General features: G+C 41.0%; 1 protein-coding gene across 1 annotated transcript in view; it reads right to left on the reverse strand.

The window, feature by feature from the left end:
- The window catches only part of LOC124613684 (homeobox protein Nkx-6.2-like), a 226448-nt gene extending 209846 nt beyond the window's left edge, over positions 1–16602 (reverse strand). The window contains exon 1 of the mRNA XM_047142401.1: positions 15885–16602. Coding sequence (XP_046998357.1) covers positions 15885–16602 — 718 coding nt within the window. The remainder of the gene's footprint in view (positions 1–15884) is intronic.
- Between the last annotated feature and the right edge of the window lie 3289 nt (positions 16603–19891).

Here is a 19891-nt window from a genome sequence, read left to right on the forward strand (position 1 = left end):
TGTGATTTTTGACTCTGGGGATATCTAAAAGACTGCGTTTAGCAGGGACACATTCAGTCTCTATCTGATTTGGAGGCCGGTGTACAGGAAAACGTTGCTCAAATTCCACCGGAACTGATGTAAGAAACTGTTGATCACGTCGTTTTACGGATGTCGCTTCTCGTCGACGTCTCCGGTGCTGGAACTGGACAAATTGTGTACACGCCGGTTGAAAATAAAATCAACATTATGCCTTCCTTTTTCTGTCATGTCCCGTTCCTAATCCAGTACACATGGAAACGTTTCTGCACATCTTTCTTGCATTCACAGCATCAGGTGTGCACCTGGTGGCCAAAATAAGAACTTATTTTTTTTTCCAGTGTAAATCCGATCTTCATTAACGCATTAGAATATCTACCAAGTTTCGCTGCCTGACGATAACTGCAGCCTGCACTGGACCTCTTCGAATGGCTGCACTTCATTTATAACCACCCGATTGCTCAGGTTTTTGGATGTTATAAGGTTGTGATACCGTATAAATGTTATAAGAAAAAGAAATGAAGGAAAGTGGTGTTTTAATTCAGAGCAGTGGCCGACATGAGAAGTGAAAGAATATGAAGGAAGAGGAATAAAAGTCATGAGGAAGAGATAACAATGCTAAGATTCACAAGATGACACGGTCTTTCTTGGCGGGTACAAGGAAAATTCAGAAGACCTGTTGAAAGAAATGGGCAGTGAGATAGGGTACAGTATCGATTAACGCCTAAGCCTAACACAGAAAATACGGAGGTGATGAATGGTAGGAAGCAGAATAACGATTGCAGTGGAATAAATGAATTAACTATCGTATTTAGGAACAGAGGGACTTGCGCTGTAGGCCAACTAAGTACCGTATTTAAGCCGTTGTTTTAACTTTACGCTTTGTCCAGTACTTCTCATCTATTTAATTAATTGTTTTCTTTCTTCTTCTGTCTACTTTCCTATCAGTTGCTCTGTTTCATCTTGGAAATTTTCCACTTCTTTAATTTTTTCTTTGCTTTATTCTGCCTTCAATTTCTCATTTATTTATACCCATTTCGCCCAGATATTATGTACTTTCCTAACCCAGTTGGGCTCTCGTTAATCTTTTAAAACTGTTGTACAGCACTCCGATTCCCTAATTACTTATGTAGTTTCTACACCTTGTATACTTCTGTGTTACTTCTGAGTTAAATTGTGCCTACTGCTTTTTTGTTTCTTAATGTATCTCCCGAACAATTTTTTTTCCCTTCTTCTTCATTTCTTCATTTTGTTTCGTGGACAGTAAAACTTGTGTTTCTGATGGGTATGTACATTGTTGTTTAGTTACTATATTTTAACAATATTCTTTCTCTGAAAGTTTCTTTTGCCTCCTCCATATGCTGGATGGTTTCTCCTGGATTCTTAAAGCTGTCTGTTCATCTGAATTTTTCAAGTTTTAGCTTAATTTTAACTAAGCAGCTTTGTTGTTCTCACTAGTTCTGTATTCTCGAATAAGTCACATACTGCTGATCTTTCTGCTGTAGTCCTGTTTTTTTTTGTGCTATTTTTTCACTGTCTGGCCCCTGCAAATGGTAAGTAATCATTTTCTACACCATACCTTCTCAAAACCAGTTTGTGTACAACTTTTAATGATTGATTTTGCCATTTTCTTCCTCCTGTCTCTGGTCAAGTTTTAAATCACAAGTTGAAAAACGTAGGGGATAGTTTACTTCCTTGTCTAACAAATACGTCTGCTCAATATGTTTATTTTTTATGTCAAGAACATGTCCACAGTGAGCTTAATTAGAAGTTCACATAATCTTAAGAAGATCTAATAGCGATTATTGTCGTTTTAGAGGGGAATTGAATCGAAACGTTTTGTATTTAAGATTTTCTTTTTGAATGCTACTTGAACAATATGGACAAAAACCTATTTTAATCAGTAAACCAATAGTTTTCCATCTTAGTCGTGGTTATGAGGGACTGTTATTCATTTTGAACTCCAGTGATCGCGAATCTGTAAAACGATTTTATATAATTTATTCACATGTTTTAAGAACGCACCATGTGAATAAGGAAAACTATTTAACACAAACCTATTGCAGTGTTTAGCTGTCAGTTTCTTCTTATCCGAGTCGTATTCGTGATGTTTTTATCACTATTTGCTTCAAGGCAGCGTTATTCCGTTTTCCTTCTTTTTTAGCATATTTCAGATCAAGCCGTCAGTGCATTTGATTTATGCCCCGTTCCTCGAATTTCTCTTATTCATAACTATGAAGGTGATATGTAAAGATGCCCTTAAAGGAACATAACGTTAGGATGTTACGAGGGCTGTAAGTCTAGTGCAATGAAAGTCTTATTCACTGACGATAAATGTAACGCACCTGGTTAATAATTCTATTTCCTTCGTTTAGCGAACCTGTTCTGAATTTTGGCATCAAGACAAACGGTTGCAGGGACCGCTGGTATCCTACCTTGGGCTCAGATGTGTTAAAACCGCTAAGAAAGTAACGAAAGCCGATCACGATGAAGAAAAACCAACCAGTATTGCAATGAAAATGTGCGAATTTTATATGAGATCATATGCGAATTTATGTAAGTTTCATTGTCGAGAAATCACAGATAAAACATTTAGATACTGCAGATACTGTTAAACATGTAATTGCTACGTAAGTACGCTAGAGTTCTTTCAACATTCAGGTTGCTTTTAAGACACTGAAAACGCAGTACTTGCATTTCCAGCGTTCTCTTCTACCGATTAATTTTGAACTCGAGTAATTGGATTTTCACTTGTTGCAACCATTTTCGAAAAACTCCCGGCAAAAAGTCTAAAGATCCGCATGTACGTCTATAGTGTCATGGATGTGAAGGCATACAGAATGCGTACATGTGTCGGAATACCGTACGACAGATACCGACGTGTTAGGCAGAATATTCATTCCACAAATGCATAAAAATTCATATTTTGAGATGAGGTGGTATACCACGGTGATCGTGGAGAAAAATCCTAAATTAATGAGTAACGTAGGAAACGGAGAATTTTTATTTGTATGAATGGATCCTCATTTGTTCCCGAAAAAATACAAGCATGGAATAATATCAAACGGCGACGCAAACAGAAATACCGCGAAACTGACGTTTTATACTTAAAGAATGGCTCGTGTTAAGCAGGAGCTTACATCCCTATCTGGCATTTGCAAATTCCGCGTCCATTCCGACACGCTGTGGAAGTCTAATTGAAGGAAATTAATTTCAATAATCTAACGATTTGTTTTATATGATACCCAGTATTAAACGATTAAAGCGATTGTGTCCAGCTTAATTACAGTTTCATTAGTTTATTATTGTGAATAATTTCCTCTGAATAGCTGCAGAAGTTTTTTACCTGACTCTGTAGAACAATGTACATGTCATCGCTGAACATAGCGAAAGACGGATTACAACTATGCTTGTGCAATGATCACGATCTGAGTTTTATTTTGGCTGTTAAGTACGTATATTCACGTAGCTAATGTTGACGCACTGAATATTTCATAGCCGGTTAAAAAAAAACCATGCGTGATAATACCAAAAGGGGCAAATATTTTGTTGTATGGTTAATGCTCTTAACACTTTTTATGCGTCAGGATATTATATGTGTCTGATATCATATATTTCTTGTAATGCATTGAATACCGGCATTTTTGGATTTCATGACCAGCGCTCCTATTGTACAATGTGTCTTCGCTGGGGATAAACTTAGGAGGCCTTTTAACACTTATAATAATTTCGGAACTCGTAGGGCATTAGGCAGAAAGTTAAATGATGTGGGGGGGAGGGGGGAGAGCACTATATGTCGACTTTTAACGATAGAAAAATAGGCAGATATATACGTAAGTAGGCCTATTGGTGGCGGAATCGTGAGCCACGATGTACAGGTAAGTACAACGTAATGTTTTGTACACTATTGAAGAACCAGTCAAGGGAAGAGCGTGATAACTTCGCTCGATGGAGTGTGTTTTAATGACAGAGGGCATATGATCGACAGCAAGAGTATTACAGCCACGACGTGGGTGAGGACAGAGCCAGAGAATGGTGCACTTGGGAGAACCATAAGGAAGCTAGGGAAGAAGGAAGATTAGGATTTAACATCTCGTCGACTACGAGGTCATTAAAGAAGGAGCACAGTCTCGGAACGTTCCAAGGATGAGGAAGGAAATCGGCCATAGCCTTTCAAAGGACCGATCCCAGCATTTTCCTGGAGCTATTTATAATGATGCAATAACTAAATCTCGATGGCCGGACGGGGATTTGAACCATCGTTCTCCCGAATGTGCGTCCACTGCGCCATCTGTCTGGGTGCTGGTAAAGTATGAAAATGATATGGTAGTACAGTCATGTTGGCTGGACTGTGATTTGAACACAAAACTATTGTTGCGAATTCGCTTATTCGACATGACAACGATATACTGTGTTTTATCGTTAAAAGTGCGCTTAATTCATGTCGTAGTCTTCTTTTTGGTCACTGAATATTGCCCCATAATTTCGGAGCAGATTACACTCGCGGAGCGTTCTTCGAATACATCTCCAAAACAACGCTCCACCCTTGCGGTAAACTCATCATTGGATTCAAAGCAGTTTCCAACCATTTTCGTTTTCAATTTGGGTGCAGATGGACATCGAAGGACAAAGAATCTGATAATACGGCGGATATTTCAATGCTATAAGCACTAAATACAACAGTTTCCTGTTTGACATTGGCACTTTATAAATAGATGTACTGCTTTGATGAGAGATGTTCTTTCTTTTACTCGTCTGGGGGCTTCTGAAGCACTTTTATTTTAGCAGTCAATCCAGAAGACTTTGCAGTATTCGCCCAGTTTACTCTTTGCATAGAAATCAATAAGAACAATCAGATCAACATTTCGGAATACTCTGGCCACAATATTTATGGTAGACGTAATAGACCTCAGTTTGGAGCGGGGATTTTGTCTGACAACCTGTGCTTTGGTCAATTTTTCTTTTGTTGTTATTGTAGTATCTAGAGTGAAGTAATGGGCCTACGTCTCATTCATAACACAAAACAGCGCGCAAATTCAATTCGATCCTTTTTACCATGGTCCAAATTTAGCGGCGAATTACAATTTCGTAGTTGCGTTTAGTTCCAATTAAACAAATCTGCCAGCATATTTTCTCTTATTTACGTCTTCGTACTCTTTCTTCTGAAGTGGCTATGACGTCAGCTGTTCCATTCACCGTTCATCGTCGATCATACAATGTTCGTACTTGTCTCCAGACCCGGCCGCGGTGGCCGAGCGGTTCTAGGCGCTTCAGTCCGGAACCGCGCGACTGCTACGGTCGCAGGTTCGAATCCTGCCTCGGGCATGGATGTGTGTGATGTCCTTAGGTTAGTTAGGTTTAAGTAGTTCTAAGTTCAGGGGACTGATGACCTCAGATGTTAAGTCCCATAGTGCTCAGAGCCATTTGAACCATTTGTCTTCAGATTTGGAATATCCATAATATAGTCATCTTCAGGACGAATAAGACCATTTTAGATTTAGCCTAAATTTTATCAGCCTACTGTTGAAAATGGTGGAGCAAACACCTTAATTAATTCACTATCTTAGGGAGTAATTCTGTTGGAAATTAATAAAAAAACAACGAATTTCGTTGCGGCATGATACTCTCCAATTTGTCGAACCAAGCGAAAAAGAAACTATAGTATTTGGAAAACGATTCCACAGAGTAGATTGTCATTTGAGTTACTTTGTTGCCCAATACCGCGTGTCAGCTTACGACAACTTATTCTCGTAAAGGCACTGTTCAGGCATTAGTCTGAAATTATGGTAGGGGAAGCAGAGAATACCTAGTTCTCACGTAGAGATTAGAATGCTAAGCTGCTGAAAACTCTCTGCCCCTCGCTCGCTCCAGTAACAGAAGTGTTAAGCCCTATCGATGTCAATCCCTGACTGAGAGAAAGACGTGCAGTGCTGCAGTTGTGCACGCGGCTTTTACTGTGTTCAGTTCTGGAGTATCAACGCGCGGTGCCGACGTATCGGGGCTATTTGCAACCAGTAGTCACGGCGAGGCCATTCGGCGGTGCTTAGGCTGAGCGCTATTTGTCGGACAGGCTAATTTGCACGGCCGGAACACGGGGGGCGACGCGGGCGTCGAACGAGTGTCGTACGGGCAGCGGACAGCGCCGCTCCCGCCCCCGCCCACACACGGCAACCCCCTTCCCTTCCTGGCTCTGTCCCCACCAGCACGCCACTCCCACCCACTCCACGTGCTCGCGAGCTCGCTTGCCTGAGCACAGAACAAAAGCGGAAAAGTTGAACCACGACGACCTTCTTTAGTGTGTACATGGCGTGACAAGAAGACCGATTCAGTTCATCAGATGAAGACGATGTGTAATGCCCGGTGACTAATACACACGGAATTAAAAAATAATTTTTATTAATCTGAACATGGCTCATCAATGAACTGAAATTAGTAATCAATAAAGGGATTATAGCCATCTTGACCTAGGACTTTTGTCCACACATTTTAACATAACAGATCGCCTGCCTTCCGACTTGACAATGTCAAGTAACAGCACAATTATTGTTTCATTCCATTAATCTGTGGTTCGTAAACAATCGACGTATTCTAATAAAGCATCTTTGCCCAACACAGAGATCATGGATGTGGCCAGAATGTTGCTATCTATAAGAAATACAGTATAGCCATTTAGGAGGATAATGGAATGTAGTCGAATTAAGTCGGGTGATGCTGAGGGAACTAGATTAGGAAATGAGACACTTAAAGTAGTAAAGGAGTTTTGCTATTTGGGAAGCAAAATAACTGATGATGTGTGTCAGGAAGTCGTTTCTGAAAGAATTTGTATGGAGTGTAGCCATGTATGGAAGTGAAACATGGACGATAAATAGTTTGGACAAGAAGAGAATATAAGCTTTCGAAATGTGGTGCTACAGAAGAATGCTGAAGATTAGATGGGTAGATCACATAACTAATGAGGAGGTACTGAATAGAATTGGGGACGAGAGGAGTTTGTGGCACAACTTGACAAGAAGAGGGGACCGGTTGGTAGGACATGTTCTGGGGCATCAAGGGATCACAAATTTAGCATTGGAGGGCAACGTGGAGGGTAAAAATCGTAGAGGGAGACCAAGAGATGAATACACTAGGCAGATTCAGAAGGATGTAGGTTGCAGTAAGTACTGGGAGATAAAGAAGCTTGCACAGGATAGAGTAGCATGGAGAGCTGCATCAAACCAGTCTCAGGACTGAAGACAACAACAACAACAACATAGCCGTTTAGAAGGCGTGCTTTGAAGTTTACTTTATCTGTAGTGATCCTGTAAACGATCGGTTACCAAATGTTTCGAGAGAAATGGATAAAACTGGGCGACAATCTGAAATGAAGTACTTGTATCAGTGATGTTTAATACTGACAAGTGTAAAATAGGAGTCATACTGAACATTAAACAATTCATTCTCTTCGTTTACAACGGATAAGAAAATGGCTATCCAATTTAAGCCTCATTAGACACAATCATTTCAGACGTTCATTCTTGGTTGCTACAAAGAGTCATTATGGGGCACTCAGCAATATTTGATAGAATTTTACTACTGCCTGGCGGGAGGAAGCATCCATGATTTCCAGTGTGGATCGCTCTTTGCTCGTGTTAATCTAAGCTCGTTCACCGTCCATCGATACGTTTATTCAGTGTGATAATCTCTTTGTGAAAAGTTAATTATAAGCGTCCGTATATCGGTGTGCGTAGCAATGAATGAGAAGTTTCCCAGCGTCTTTTACATTGCCCCACATTTTACCTGTTTTCTAAGTCGAAAAGTAATCAGGCTTGATGATAATTTGCTTCAAATCGAAAATCTGTGGAACTTCCAGACACCTCTTTAGAGAGAATAGTTGATTCTCATGAAACTAATGAGGAAATGCTTGGATAATATCATTTTTTTCATAGTATGTCAAACACCATTTTGTTGCTCCGAGTAGTAAAGTGAAACATACTTCGTGTACTCCTATGTCCCTACCTAAATGTATAGTGTGTGTAGACATCTGACGGGACGAATGTTATTCAGACAACATACGGAGACGCTGCCTGAAGTATTGTTTAACCGATGCAGTGATGATACAAGAAATTGATGGAATTTTCCTGCGAAAATTAAGTGAAGTAAAAATGTGGACAATCTCAGTGTGGTGTTGAGAGTGATAAGCAGAAACTGTAGCAAATTCGGCGGGAAGTAGTAGCCTACACTCAGTATGCGACAAGAATGTTAAAAAGAAAGACGGGATGGTTTCAAAACAATACTTTATGTCCACAGTACCACAAGCGTCCTACAAATAAACGATTGTCGAATAAGAGACATGTGTATTTTTATGAATGTGTCAGACATAAAGATTTTCCAAAAATTGCGATCTTTCCTGTCTATACGTCAACGTTTGTAAACTGGAAGTGTTTCAAATTCGGTTTATTTCCTTTCCAGTCTGTCTTTGTAGCCTGCCTTCCCCTGCTATGCCTAGCTGAGATTTCTATTAACACGAAACTTCTGCTGCATTCGCTACTGTTCATTTTCATGTGCAAAGAAGCTTCTTACACTTTATCTTACTTACCAGCTTATCGCATGCTGATCCACATTTAAAGCAGTGGTTAAACGCTATGGTTTTAGGATGTTTTGTTTCTAATACGTGGCTACATTTTAAGCTGAGCAGTTTTATTGCACCGTTATTCCCTTGACGGTCTTCAGCATTGATAGCCTCTGTCTAGGGCACCCACCCACAGCCGTTAAAAATTATTGTTAGTGGAAACGGGGCGAAAAATTTATTTTACGTGATTGCCAATGGATAATTTGACATATGTGCAGCGGGTAGCACAAAATAATTGTACTTCTGAATGACCATACGAGTAATAGGTTTTCTTCAGTTTCAAACGACATTCATTTCAAAGCTGTCGCATGGTGTTTTCTGCAGGAATATTTTGATTGCTAATTAATTCTCTATATATGCCGTGGAACATGATGAATACTCCACATTAGTAATTAAGAAATTGCCACGAAAATTTGTTATAATATGATAATTGGTACACAGGTTTGATATATAATGAAATAAATTTGTTACTTAGTACAGAAAAACGTACTCAAGATAATAAATTTCTAGAGGCATGTATTACAGGACGGAGGATGAAGAATATTTCGTCGTAATAATGTGTCTATAGTGTAGAGATGCTGCACATTATTAACTTGATCAGGTACGCTACAATGGTTTGGAGGGTCCTAACACCCCGGAGATATCTACAGTGGCCTGTAGGTTCTTCATCAGAAGTCCACGTCAGCCATACCCTTACAAAATTGAACAATGGTCGTTGCATGTAGGTGGATAGGCAGCGAACGACTAAAAGTGCTTATGACGCCTCCACAACCCCTCTTGTCCGCGCCGTCAGTAATTAATAGAGATGTCCGAATTCGATTTTTAGCTCGTCTCCTCTGCTAGTCAATACATTTTCAAAGAACGTAAGAGACCTAATCGAGGCAGGGTAGGCTCGAGAAGAAAGTGGACGCATCGGACACATTTATTTCCGTTGAGGGCAAATAGCACATACCGACTCATGGGAGGATTTCGCCACGTTATAGCCCATATGACCGACCATAGGATACAATGTTGAAAGATATTTCGAAGTAGTAGATTTTAAAAACAGGATTAAGACTGCATTTGTATGTTGGTTAAGATAATGAGGAATCCGAAAAGGACGTGCTCTATATGATTTTCTTAGAATTTCATGTCACCATGTGCAGAAAGACGTAAGTCGCACGCTTTTGGGGAGAGAGCTACTGATAATCTATCGATACTAGCTCCATCTCAAAAACGGCGTCAACATAATTTTATTGTATGCAGAAATTCTTTCCACGTAAGCCTCACAGAATAGCTAAAATGATCGTGCGTCGAGAAACGATGTTTCTGTTTTGTAGACGGGAACTGAATACACAACCATGATGGATAATATCTAGCAAAAATAATGGGTACAGTTAAATACCATACAAAAAACAGCAGTAGGTGATTAGGTTAACAAACCCAAATCCATCAAATATTCATGGCGGAATGGTGATGCGTGTGCCTATTGTTACTGATCGACTATTTTAAGCGACAAACATGTCTCCCCAAATAGCTCAGTAGCCAAGCACGTATAAGATACATCTACCTCTAAATTGGTAGAGCAAAAAATATCATTCACATTGTGAAATATGTATACTTCTTGCACTGCTACGAAGGTCAATATAAAATGAGGGACATACGGTTATCGCAGCAGGATGAAAAATCGTTATCCTATTTGAAGTTATGGATTTAATTAGGAGTGATGAGTACAATAGAATCAAGAAAGATGAACATAAATTTTAGTTTGTTTCAAACCTGAAATAATAAGCAGGACACAATTGCATCGTAGCAGTTTCGGATGGATTTTGCAGCACTTAAAAATGACAGAGGTATTCGGCGGCTGTGAAAGGGAGTTGTTTCCTTTGTCACCTATTTTCACTGAGAATTTTTAGGCAAGAGAAGCAGGGATATCCTTATTGCGTTCAAGAAATTCATTTCAGTTTCCTGTATAGAATAGCTGAAGATTCATCCTCGCAGTTATACCATTTGGTCCTCTATAAACAAAGTTACGGCGTTTCTGTCAGCAGATTCACTGAAATAATTCATGATCTGAATTAATAGCCTAAACCTTTCCGACGCATAACATTTGATATATTCGCGCCGTGATTATATCAGTGAGTTGAACCCGCTGGCAAATAAAACTGAGACTGATTTAAGCCTAATAAGCTTGAACCTTCTTGACATACTGTGTGCGAACTAGTTGTAATACCACAATTACTCATTGTTTATCTACTGTTTTATTTTAAATTACTGATCTCACATCGTGCGCGGACGTGGTAAAACTATATTTTCCGTGTCCCAAATCTCATTCCACAGTAATCATTATTTTTGTCTTTTTCTGCAGCACCGTATTATTCGAAAACAAGATTCAACTGTTCGAAATTTTTTAAAAATAGAAACATATTTTCTTTTTAAATGATTATTATTTGTCGTTGAGGCAATATCTTTAGGTACAGTTCATTGTTCTCGATTTAATTTTTGATATATAGAAAATGTAATTATACCGCGCTTTGAGTACAAAGACGGCGCTATGAAGGATTTTACAGTTCTTTCAAATGAATAAGGTTTTAAGTACAGACTCAGAACTTATTTATCAGAAAATTCACTTAACCCAGCAACATTAACACTATTTGTACACGAACGTTTCACTTTTGGTTTGTAAACGGCATTGAAACTGGTTTTAAAAGCTTACAAAGCTTTTGAAGACTGCATTTCGTTCAAATATTGTCTCGTTTATTCTAGTTTTAATTGGAACAGTTTTAAGATATTTGGTACTTTTTACCTCACAGCGGAGTGTTTCAGTTCATTGTGTACTTGCATAGCACAACTTCAAAGTAGTAAAGAGCACCGGGGAATCGTCAATACAAATATGCAGTATTGATAGTCAAAGGAGATAACTGAGTCATATATAAACATTTTGATCCACAATACCAGATGCAATTGACAGAGACAGTGAGTAGCATTTATAATATATCAGACAGCGGACGTATATACCGCTCACCACTAAAGTGAAACGAATTCTGTACTGTAGAATAATTACCTGATGCAGTGCACGGTCTGCGACAGTAAGAGTACGACTTAGCGACATCAGGGGACTACAGTGTCTTCTGAAACTTCCGGACCGTTCAGGGAGCCGTTTCAGTTTAAGGAATATCAGTTGCTGTAGAATTAATCGTATCGTAACAAATAAATAAGTGATATATTTATGAAAGCCCATATATGCAATGTCCGTGTATACTTGGCTTTATTTTTGCAGCAACTTAAGGTAGAAGTAACTAATCACACTAAAACACCAAAGAATTATCTACTAGAAAGTTTCCAAAATTAACCTACTGCGCTTGCGAACGACAGTACCTCATTCACGTGTGCATCTAAAATAATTTTCAAACTCATTATGTATGTTAATCTTAAATCAAGCTCTTCTTAAAGCCCGGAATGTTGTGTATATTTATTAGACGATCAGAAATTCACGAGAAATGTATAGCTTCAAAAATAACATACATATAGAACATGAGTGAGAACCGAAATATCAATAACAGTTAACAGACGAAGTTGAAGGAATTATTTTTCCGAGATACTTTCGTTCTCCATCAAATTGCAAATTTTGGTACAAACGAAACATAACCACGCGTCAACAAGCAGAAATTACAACAAGACACACACACACACACACACACACACACACACACACACACACACACACATACATACATACACACACACACAGATAACTGCAAAAACTAGACTGAAGCTCTGAGTGGTATTTCATTCTGTTACTAATATCTTATCTTGTCTTTAGAATCACCTGTTGGTAGGAACGAGCAGACCTTCCAAAGAGTGCCTTATAAGAGTTATAATACAATTTTGTTTAATAAAAACGAAATTTCGCAGGAAAAAGGAGTATGTTCCACAGAAAACAACGACAAATCAGATTACACAGTCTATAATTGCTCTACTTGATAGGTAAAGTGCCTTGAATGTCATTGAAAATGACAAGAAAGTGCATCTTAGTACGAAAGCAGTTCTAAAAGAAATATTTCATTCAAACTTCAGTTTCGTAGCAGAAATTAAAGTTCAGAAAGTAGATGGGTAACTTGTAACTACGCACTCCTACACGACTCTCTGAGAAGCAGGTGGCTGCAGTAACAGTGAGCAAACGGATAGGCAGTAGGAGATTGTCTTAGAAATCGCCACTTATTTTTTTCCTGTCTATGACCAGTAAAGATGGAGTGGTTTAGTGTAATAATCATTGCTGTCTATTAACGCAATTTTCATAATATTTAAGGTTTTTGAGATCCTATTCGATTCTCCTCTTGTTTACCTCCTTGTTCAAGCCTTGGATAGACAAGTGATTGAGTGAGTTACGTGCTGGGTTACCTAGTAGCAGTGTGAAAAAAAAATCAAACAAACAAAACAGAACAGAACAGTTCATTACGTACTGTTGAATCATTTTACGTAGTCCCTCAAAAAAGGATAACGCATATAAAATAGGCCTAGTACAGTTTCATTGACGCTTTTGTTATTTTTAATATCACCGTAACATCTGCAAATAAAACTCAGAAAATCTAATAAAGAGTATCCTCGGTCAGCGTAGCGTTACCGTAATTCTGTTTCCTGCGTATCCAGTAGTCACATCAGGAACTGAAAATGGTGATAAATTTTAAATTAATAAGCATTACCCTTCTTTAAATCGTATGATGTTTAGCGTCCTGTTCATCCCATTGCAACCAAGGGAAAAGTGACATTTACGCAGCGCATTAGTAAAGACAACGATGTTCACTGTACTCCACATTAAACTGGGCTCCATTAATACTGACCGCTGATTCTATACACCACTTTGCGAGCTGCAAATTCTCTAGTGATTTCGTAGGCAATAAAATTATTTATAGTTTTATTTTGAGGGGTTGTCTGAAAGACGATGCTAGTCAAATGACCCAGAAGGACATGTCAGTCAAGTAACTATTACAGGAGATATCTGAAAATTGCAAATTAAAAACTGGAATAGGCTATGAAATCAAAATAGTACCTCCATAAACGTGATATATTCTATTCTTAAACGATTTCGAAATACCTATGTTTTCCGCCAAGTTAATGTCATTTCTTCCCACGATATTTCGACAATTTCCCGTTCACAATTGATTGTAGCCTCCTCCCTCGGGCATGGGTATGTGTGTTGTTATTGGCGCAAGTTAGTTTAAGTAGTGTGTAATTCTAGGGACCGATGACCTGAGCAGTTTGGTCCCTTAGGAATGCACACACATTTTAAGCCGGCTGCAAACACGAAATTTGCAAATGATTAATTTCGGCGAGGAAGCCTGAAAGATTTTCTTCGTTTATTTATTTTTTTTTTTTTTTTTTACGACACTAATCGTTAAACCATGTCAACATGCAGTAACCGTTTCGAGCATCCAATTGTCACTATTGGACAGTCTAAAACCACATGCTGGGCGTGTTGACGTAACTTTCCCATACCCAAGTATGGTACTTACACCTTGACAACGCAAAGGTAAAGTTATGCCACTGCTTGCGTTTGGAACCGGTTACTGCACTTAAAAATGCTTTTGCGATTGTTGGCGCAAAAAAGAAGAAAAAAGACAAAAATACAGAGACAAGAAGATAAGCAGTCAAGAACAAAATCTGTATTGACAATATGCATTTTTTTTTTGAAAGGCTAGGGGATCATGTCAAACTCTAAACTGGTCGTTGATTGTGGCACAGGCGTAATATCGAGTGGTATGGAATCTGGTTGGACTATTGCAGTTGTAATTTTCTCTTCTTTGGGCAGAACAGTGGAAATCATATTTCCACAATTTCACAGGAGCGATATGTCTATTCCGCTGCCCGATAGATGCATTTATTAATGTAAACGCCCAATGTAAAGACTACCTACCTGGTTAAAAATAATCAAAATGGACTTATACACTTCTCAATCGAAGTTCTCATTATTCCGTTTAAGAGTGTGACACTAATACAGTTCTGCCTTTTTTAATTCAGTCCCTTAGAAATGCTTGGAGAAAGCACGTGTTGTAAAACCAGTTGTTTTGTTTGCTGTAAAATAATATTTGCTCATGCCGGTAAGGATTTTCCTTCATTTATTTTGTAAGCGACGCGTTACGGGAGAAATTTCCCTCTCTCAAGTGCGATTGTCATGTATTACGATCTTTTTAGGCGTGTTGTTTGCGACTAGTGAGCTGTTTCATTATTCTGGCTCCTTTACTGTAACATAAACACGTGCAATTTGGTAATTACTACGTCTCTACTGTAATATATAAATAGGCGGAATTGTTTAGGTATTACATTGAAGCCACTGAAGGGACTCACGCATCTAAAACATCATGCCTAAAATCTCATAGCACTTGATTGAGAGAATTATTTCCCAAAACACATCGCACAGAAAATGTATAAAAGAAAATATTGACTCTCAGCAGCAAACGTTATTTTATAGATTTTTCTTCTGTCAGGTACCAAAGTAGTCCAAAATTTCTGATATGACATTTCAGCCGTAGATTGTAATTACTGTTTATATTCCAGTATTGGCTAATTTCTGCCGACATGACACTGTGACGTTGGTGGACATGCAGAAACCACTGCTACTTTCGAGCCGTCTTCGGACGAATTTTACATACGGCTACTTGTCACAAGTCGTATGTCTGTCCAGTATATGTTGCTGGCTGGACAGCTTGGTGGGCCATCCTCATGCAACACAAGTACCGCATGAAAGAAGCATAACTGTTCAATACTGGAATATAAACAGCAATTACCGTCAACAGTGGAAATGTATATTTTTTGTCTACGTGGCGAATGCAGCGACGTTTCAATGAATCTGAAAGTGTTTGTGTCACGTATATATGTGTGGGACAGGAGCCATAAATTACGAAACAAAAAGTACTTGTAGTAGTACTCAAAATGCACTCGATAAAAATGTTATACTGACGAAGGTGTGAATGTATTAGGCCAGTTCAAGCTAGATGGAAATCCTAAACGCATTCTGCTCCCAATAAATCTATAGAAAAGTGGCTGCTTGTTGTTCTCTTTCAAGTAATTGAGTCTACAGCCTATGAGCTCGATCACCATTAATGTGGATGATCTGATGTGCGTGGAGCTATTTTATAAAAACAGGATCGTCGTTATGTGGTATTTTAGGAATTATAGCCATTCGTGCGAAGAAGAGCGAATTAGGCTCTTAGTGGAGCGATAGGGGGCGCAGCGAGCGAGTGGAAACTATTAGAGACAGAGAGGCAGATGCGGTACTCACTGGCGGCGAGGCGCTCGCGCCAGGCGATGGGGTTGCTGACGAGGCCCTGCAGGCCGGGCCAGTAGATGGCGGAGCGCGACGTGAGCTCGGCCAGCGGGTGGTGGTGCTTGGCGGCGGCGGCGGCGGCCGCGGCCACGTGCGGCTGGTGCTGCTGCTGGTGGTGGTGCTGCTGCTGCTGCTGATGGTGGAAGTAGGACGCCGCCGCCATGCCCGCCGCCGCCGCCATGCCCGCCGCCGCCGCGAAGGCCGCCGCGGACCGCGGCGCCGGCCCGCCGCCCACGCCCCCGGCGGTCACCGGCGCCGGCCGGCTCAGGATGTGGTCGATGCCGTGTGGGTTGCCTCCCGCGCCGCCCCCGCTGCTGCCGCCACCGCTGCCACTCGTCGTCGAGCCGTTGGGGCTGCCCTTGCCGCTGCCGGGGCTCGGGCTGGGGGCGGCGTACGTGGGCGCCGGCTGCTGTTGCTGCTGCTGTTGCTGGTGCTGCTGTTGGTGATGGTGGAAGAGCGCGGCGGACTTCATCTCGGCCATGGAGTGCAGCGCGGCCAGCGGCTGGTTGCCCAGCACGAAGCCGGCCTGCGCGCCGCCGCCCCCGCCGCCCCCGGGCCCGGGGCCGCCCGCGCCCACGGGCCGCTCCATATTGAGGTTGAGGAAGGAGAGTACGGAGGGCGAGGGTACGATGGGCCCGCCGCAGTGGGCGCCGCCGTTGCTGAAGTCGAGCATGCCGGCGCCGTGCTGGTGCAGGTGGTGGTCGAGCAGCGCCGCCGTCGGCGAGTGCGCCTGCGGGGGCGTCGGCGGCGGCGAGGGCGACAGCGACGAGCGCGACGTCCCCTGGGAGTCGTCGGTCGGCGGCTGCAGGTCCCGTGGAGAAGCCGTCGTGGTCGCTGCTCGCTGCTGCCTGCTGGCCGGACACAAACGCCGCTGCTGCCGCCCGCCTCGACCGACGAGCTGGGATTAAGCCGGCCCGCGCGCCCGCCCGCCGTCCGTGACGTCGCGCCCGGGGCAGGGCAGGGCCCGCCGCGCCATTGGCCGGGGCGTGTTTCCCGCCGGCCGCCGCCATTGGCCGCCCGCTCTCGCGGCCACGCCTCCTCGGCCTCCCTTCCCCTCTGCGGGTCGACCTACTCCGACGTGTAAAAAGCGCGCGGGCGATCTGCTCCGGAGGGGTCGCCCCGGTGTTGTTCGACGAGACAATTCGCAGCAGACAGAGGGGGCTTTAAATAATGGTCGGAAGAAAGTGGAAAGAGCGCCCGGCCTAAGAGGCGATAAAACACGACCAAATAGAAGTTGAAGTAGCGAGTGGGTGTCGGGGACGGGGGCGGGGCGGACGGCCGCGTGCTGCCGCCTCCGCAGCTGTGGGCGGAAAGGCCACGTGGTGCCCGCGTGCTGTGCGCAACGCCTCATCTGCGCTCCCAGCTCCCACTCCGTGGTTCTCTGACAGCTAACGTACTATCAGCTTCACGCTCTGTATTGTACAAGATCCAACATACAAATCTGTACACAGAGGGTAGACATCCAAAGAATCTAGACTAGTAAAACTAATAAGATCACAGTTGAACATAGCTGTTGATAGTCACCGTCCCGTCACGTCACAGTCTCGTAAACACTTTGCCGTACTATTATAACGGCAGTCTACAAATCTAAGCTCTTTCCTGTCTTCCTAGTTTCTTAATACATAATTATTAATTTAAAGCATTTCCGTTTCCTAATTACCTCTAAATTTGTAAGTTTTTAAAACTGCATCATTGTTAAGTTACAAAGAAATCAAATAAACTTTGTTTTTTGTTCAAGTACAAATTTAACACCGTGAAAACATGACGTGTCTCAGTCACCAGATGGCTGAAAGAAAATAAAATAATAAATAATGATAAATAAATACAGTATTAACTCTCATTCAAGAACATCTGCTCGTTTTATACAGATAACACATAGCAATCCATCGAGCGAGGTGGTGCAGTTAACGCGCATGTGGGAGGAGTATTGTTCAGCTCCCCTGTCTGACCACCTAGATTAATTTTTACGTTATATTTCTGAGTAGTCATTTGGACAAGACTTAACGGACTTCCTTCCTACTTCTTCGAAGCTACTGTTCCTGCTCTAACACTCTCGTTAGCACTATAGTCCACATATTCGTCGCGGAAGAACAGCATTTGTATTGAAATTAAAAATATTCTCATTTATTTGAATAAATAAATAACCGCATCAGCTGCTTTGAGAAGATTTATTGATCTCCCATACGTTCACAACTGGTTTCGTGACTTTAAAGTCACATCCTCATGTGCCAAACAATTGACCTAAAGAAGATGCAAAACACTTTTTGGTAACCTGTATACGCTAACCTATAAGAAAAGATTTTAATTACGTTGTAAATAACAAAACAGACCTGAATCTTATTTAGTCACGGAAGCCGTTCTTCAATGAAACATGGACGTCTCCTATGCTTATGCTGATCATTCCGCAAAGAATGCACCCGTTCAAAACTCGACAGTCGGCTACATGCGAGATGTAACCTTAATCTAGTTTACAGTGGACTATCTTGTTCTAGGCTATATCTCACATATAGCCCACTGTCAAGTTTTGAATGGTCAATATTTTTAGGTTGTGATTAGCATAGGGATAGGGGATATCTTTGTTTTATTGAGGGACGGCTTCCATGTCTCAAAAATATCCGAGGACGTTTTTGTTATTTATAATCTAATTAAAAATTTTTTCTTACACTAGGTCAACAAAAAGTTATTTGGATCTTCTTTAGGTCCGTAGATTGGCACCTGGGGTTGACTTAAAAGCCACGAAAATGGTTTTGAACCATTAGAAGATCAATAAATCGTCTAACGGCAGCTGCTCCGGTTATTTATTTATTTAACTGGATTTCATCACCTGTGGCTGTCTCACTCAGAAAACGATCTGTAAATTTTTATTTATTCTTCAGTCTCAATTGCATATTTTTTTCAGTACGTGAAATGTTTCGATCTCTGTGGATCGTCTTCAGATCTTATGTCAGGATGTCTTATCAGAGTACAGACAGAGCTACATAAATCTGAAGATGATGCAGAAAGATCGAAATATGTCATGTATTTAAAAAATATGGAACTGAGACTGAAGAATAAATGAGAATTGTTTTGGAGTTTTGTTATTGATTGCAGCTTAAACCGTTAACTTCTTCCTTTTTCCTTTCGGAACCAGACACTTCTTGGATATTTTCGGCGTTTACAGTCACAGTCTATGTTCTGTAGATTATAATGCTACTGTTGCCAGTTAGCGTCACTGCTTTTAATTTTCTTGATTCCCTTATTAATTTTTCTCTCATCGCTTTTCAATACCCTTTACGATTTTCCTACCATATAATCCTTTTTCGTATCTTCAGTAGGATAGTACCAGTACGTTAATTTATTTTTATCTTTGACATGTAGTGTGGGGAAATAAGCTAATATTCTTACATTTATATATAACCTTGGAGTGCAGGTAATTAAGAACAGATGTGTCTGAGGATAGACATTATCTTACCGTAGTTTCGTCTTGTAATTCTACCTACTCGAAGGCTGCATGTAGCCTACAGATTTTTTAAAATTCCACGTTTATAAGTTTTTATCAACTCGTACTTGCCTTTCAGACTTCTTGCCTCCTTACCGTTCTAGTAAACCTGCAGATATAACACCGCTATGACAATAATTTTCAAAGGAAACAAGCGCAAGGCACCTATCAAATATTTGCTTAAAAAGCTTGTAAAGAATGACGCTAATTGTGTCAAAAAACGAAAAACAGCTGTCACGGGGAGTACATATTGCCACCATTACATTGTCATCAGCGTTCAAGTCATGACAGTCACAGACGTCACTGATCATGAATTGTAAGCTTTCACGGCTGGTACTGACATCACTTAAAACGGCTATTAGGCCGTGGTCGATGCGCAAAACTTCCTCCTAACGTTTCCTTTCCGACTGCAGAAGACGTCTTCAGAGGTAAAATCACATCACTTTTCGACGTCAGTACACCGATGATAAAAAATGTAAAATAA

This window comes from Schistocerca americana, chromosome 4 (genome assembly GCF_021461395.2).
Source record: "Schistocerca americana isolate TAMUIC-IGC-003095 chromosome 4, iqSchAmer2.1, whole genome shotgun sequence".
NCBI lineage: Eukaryota > Metazoa > Arthropoda > Insecta > Orthoptera > Acrididae > Schistocerca > Schistocerca americana.